This window comes from Mangifera indica, unplaced genomic scaffold (assembly GCF_011075055.1).
Source record: "Mangifera indica cultivar Alphonso unplaced genomic scaffold, CATAS_Mindica_2.1 Un_0086, whole genome shotgun sequence".
In the NCBI taxonomy this organism is placed as follows: Eukaryota; Viridiplantae; Streptophyta; class Magnoliopsida; order Sapindales; family Anacardiaceae; genus Mangifera; species Mangifera indica.
In genome coordinates, this window is record NW_025401178.1 from 1 (window position 1) to 3,834 (window position 3,834).

Consider the following 3,834-nt stretch of genomic DNA (forward strand, 5'->3'; position numbering starts at 1 on the left):
TAGGGTGCATACCCAATCAGTTATCCACAGCAAATGGCAAAAACAGCTGCATAAAGAAGGTCAATGACTTGGCTGCCATGTTCAACACCGTCTCATATCTCATTCAGCTCATCAACACTCTCATGCCAGTCTCCAGGCTCTTTCTTCATTTATCACAACACCTATGATCTATCTATGACATGGTCACCAGTCCTTCTAGATATGGTAACCACCACAATCCCCCATAGAACATTCCTTAATCAAAGAATTTTCTCACATATGAGTACCACTCTGTCTAATACTACAATAGTTATAAGATTGATCACAATACCCCATCTTGAAGCAATGCATTAACCATCCAGTCATAATATATAACTCGTTCAAAACTAGAAAAAGCAATGCAGCTTCTAATTATCTTCTGGGCTTGATTACTAGTTCGGATACTATAATAGCCACATAGAAACACCATGGTAACAGCTATCACCTAGATTGTCCAAGCACTCAATCAACCTTTTTAGATCTCCAAATGAAAGGCTCTTTATCTAAACTGTGATAAGCACTGATTTTCAGGGTTTGTGGTGCCAAACAGAGCTTGTTGTGGCAATGGGAGATATGGAGGGAATCTTACCTGCCTTCCCCAGCAGCAACCATGTGCTAACAGAAATCAATACATCTTCTGGGATCCTTTCCATCCAACCCAAGCTGTCAATGCAATTGTAGCTAGGAGTTGCCATGGCAAGTCAGCAACCAAATGCTATCCTATAAGCATAGATCACCTGGCACAACTATAGAGAGGAAAAAAAGACAAAAAAGAAAAAACTCCAATGCAATTGTTAATCTAATTTTCATGTGAATGGTGCCACTGAGAACTGGTATTATTATATGGCTTAACCATTCTATCTTGTTTAAAGCTTCACAAAATTAATTTGGAGAACATCTCAAAGTCTTGCTCAAGTAAGATGCTTGGTATCAGTCTAATTATGAAGTAAATGGCATGTTCAAGAGACAATATCCTCATTTATTAGCAAAAAGAGACAGAACAATACATCTATCCTAGTTGTAGAGCGGATACTATCAAGCTAGTTGAGAGACAAAAGCAATCAAAAAGAGAAGGTTGATTCAACCTAAAGTACCGTTTCCAAGACAAACAACAATAGAAGCTAAAGTCAAAATACTCTGCTGGTGATTCAACCATATCCACAACAGACTATTTTGTAAGGCACCGGCTATAAAGTAAATTTCTTTTAACTGATTACTATAGGAGCAGACAGTGAGAAATGCAATATTTGTGCAATACAAACTGTTGTGCAAGTTAAAAGTTTCATTAGAAATGCAGCAAAAGTTCTAAACGCATACAAAAACTAATGGATTATTTGACACAGAAAACACACTACAACAACTCAAACAACAAAGTCAAACAAGGATGAATGCCACACAAACCGAGAAGATAGCTAACAGATAAAGAAGTTATTATAGTTTAATGTATGCAACTTGCAAAAGGTGTAAAAAATTAAGAAAATTTTTTTCCACGCTTGTTCCCCAAACATCACCTGCTATGTGTACATCCTTTTTGAATCCCATCACTATTCAAGTTATCAAGTACAACAGTGCCCAATATACAGAGCCCTGATACACATGAAATCATATTTTTTTTATAAACAAAAACTGCTCCATGGACTGCAGCATGCAAAACAGCTAAATTTGAATAATAACTCAGCTTATAAGCATAGAGATCCTCATAAAAATTTGTATACAGGTCAAAAGATGGCTTTAGTAAAATAAGGGATAAGAAATGAAGATAATTCCCCCATAAGTCTCTGTAGCACATAAAATGGAAGCCATCCCGTTAAAATTTCCTTGTCAGCCAGGGGAAGCATCAAATCTGGGCTCATAAAAACAGACCTGGCTGTTGTATGACTGAAGAGCACACCCAGCAATCCAAGACCATATCTTCTTATCCACATCATAGAGAAGGCCCTTCCCCTGGTTCCAAGATGTGAAGCAAATCAAATTATCCTGTCCAAAGCACTCAAATCTCTCAGCCGATAGCCTTAGTAAAGCTTGAAAGTACTTCAGCGGCATCCTGCTTATTTCCACCCACATAATTTTCGCATGATCCAATTCCCAAATTCTCATACTCTGGAGAGTACTATAAAGACCAATCCTTCCAACTAAAAACAAGCGCTTCTGTGTACCAGCAACGAGATAGCCATCCAACAAAGACCGTGGGAACTTAGCAGGAATGTGTTCCAGCAACCTGTGTCTAGCCGATACATCATCAGCCCAAGTGGTGAAAGAGATTCCAAGTATAACCGAGAGTCACAATACGCCATCTTTGAGGAGCAAAGGTTAACTGCAGGCATTATCTGGTGGACAGACCACCTGTCAAGTTTTGAATCATACACTTCAGTAGGCAATGACTTATCACCATATATATCACTAGTGGCAATCACTTTGAACGACCGGTCAATGCGATCAACAACCATAATTAACTGTCTTTGCTGATTATAATGCATACTTGGCAATGTCCTCCAAGTTTGGGTTAGCGGATTACAGATTAATGTTCTGAAAGTTAACCCATCAAGCCCAGAAAAACAAACTAGGCCACCTGAAGAACCAACCAACCAGAATGCCACTGAGGCAAAAAAGCAAATGGAATCCTATACCATGTTTTCAGTGGCAAGCTAAAAACAGAGCATTGTGTTGTCTGTGCGTTCTTCCAAAATGTAAGAAGACAAGGCCCATGCGATGGCACCTGTGAATGGAATTTAAGAAAACTACTATCCTGAAGAATTGAATTCCAGCGCTTACAAACAGAACGAAGCCGAAAGATCATAAATGGAGGAACCCTAGCCAAAATCTCATTTAACAAGTCTTCTGGTAACAGTGACCAGATGTTGTCTTCCATTTGAACATCTGGTTGAACCGCTTTGCCAAACGTAGCAGCTGTCTCCTCATCTAAACCACGAGGTTTAGTCTTAATCACCTTTTGCCTAGAAGGGCTAGTATTTCTAGACCCTACACGACCAAAGGACTCGTATTCCTTGATCCACCACCCCTAATAGGTGACCCTTGCTTAGGACACCTCTCTTGTGGACTAGATAGTCCAGACCCAGATTCAGAAACTTGTCCAACACCATCCATACTAAACAATCCTCAAAAACCTAAATCTCTCCAATAACAGTTCTTATTCTTAACTAAACCCAACTCTACAACCTTAACTCCTAAGTTACCCAAACCTTCAAATTAAAATGCTGATTTTAATAAAACATCCTGTAAGAATGCTAATACAATGTCGATCCCATGCACCAAACAACAAAACCCACAAACCAAAGCGCTAAAACTCAAACATAACCAGCGTTAAATTTCACGTCAAATACCCATCAGATCCCCAAATTACAATCTCGTAAATGTAAAACGACTCCATCAACAGATAAAAAGAAAAACAGAAATCAATGCGTCAACATCATAAAGGTTCAAGCTCTTATGGTTTTAGATTATGGATTACCTTCGCATTCCAAAAGATTCTTCCTCGATTTGGCTTTTCTGATGAAATGCTTCACAGAGCTCACGAGAAGGTTAAAAGGAAATAAAAATATATATAAACGAGACTTTGAAATTAGCGAAGAACCTAACCTCCACAGTTTCTCTTAACATTTTTCCTTTTTTCTTTTTCTTTGTCTTTATTTGGTAAAATAATTAAAAAGAAAGTATTGCAACCACAAAATTTGAGATTTTCCTGTGCACCCCTGGGGTTTAGAAAAACAAATGGACACCCAGAGATTTCACAATGAAATATTTACACCCTTATATAAAAGAACAATGTTATATATACATACTGTTATTATATAATTT

The 3,834-nt window shown here is 38.0% G+C and overlaps 1 protein-coding gene across 1 annotated transcript; it reads right to left on the bottom strand.

Moving 5' to 3' along the window:
• Nucleotides 1–1,429: 1,429 nt before the first annotated feature.
• On the bottom strand, nt 1,430–3,616 carry LOC123207538 (F-box/kelch-repeat protein At5g15710-like). Its single transcript, XM_044625047.1, is given in 4 exon segments — nt 1,430–2,228; nt 2,231–2,611; nt 2,614–3,009; nt 3,012–3,616. Coding segments are annotated over 4 exon segments (1,278 nt in total). The 5' UTR covers nt 3,124–3,616; the 3' UTR covers nt 1,430–1,839.
• Nucleotides 3,617–3,834: the final 218 nt, after the last annotated feature.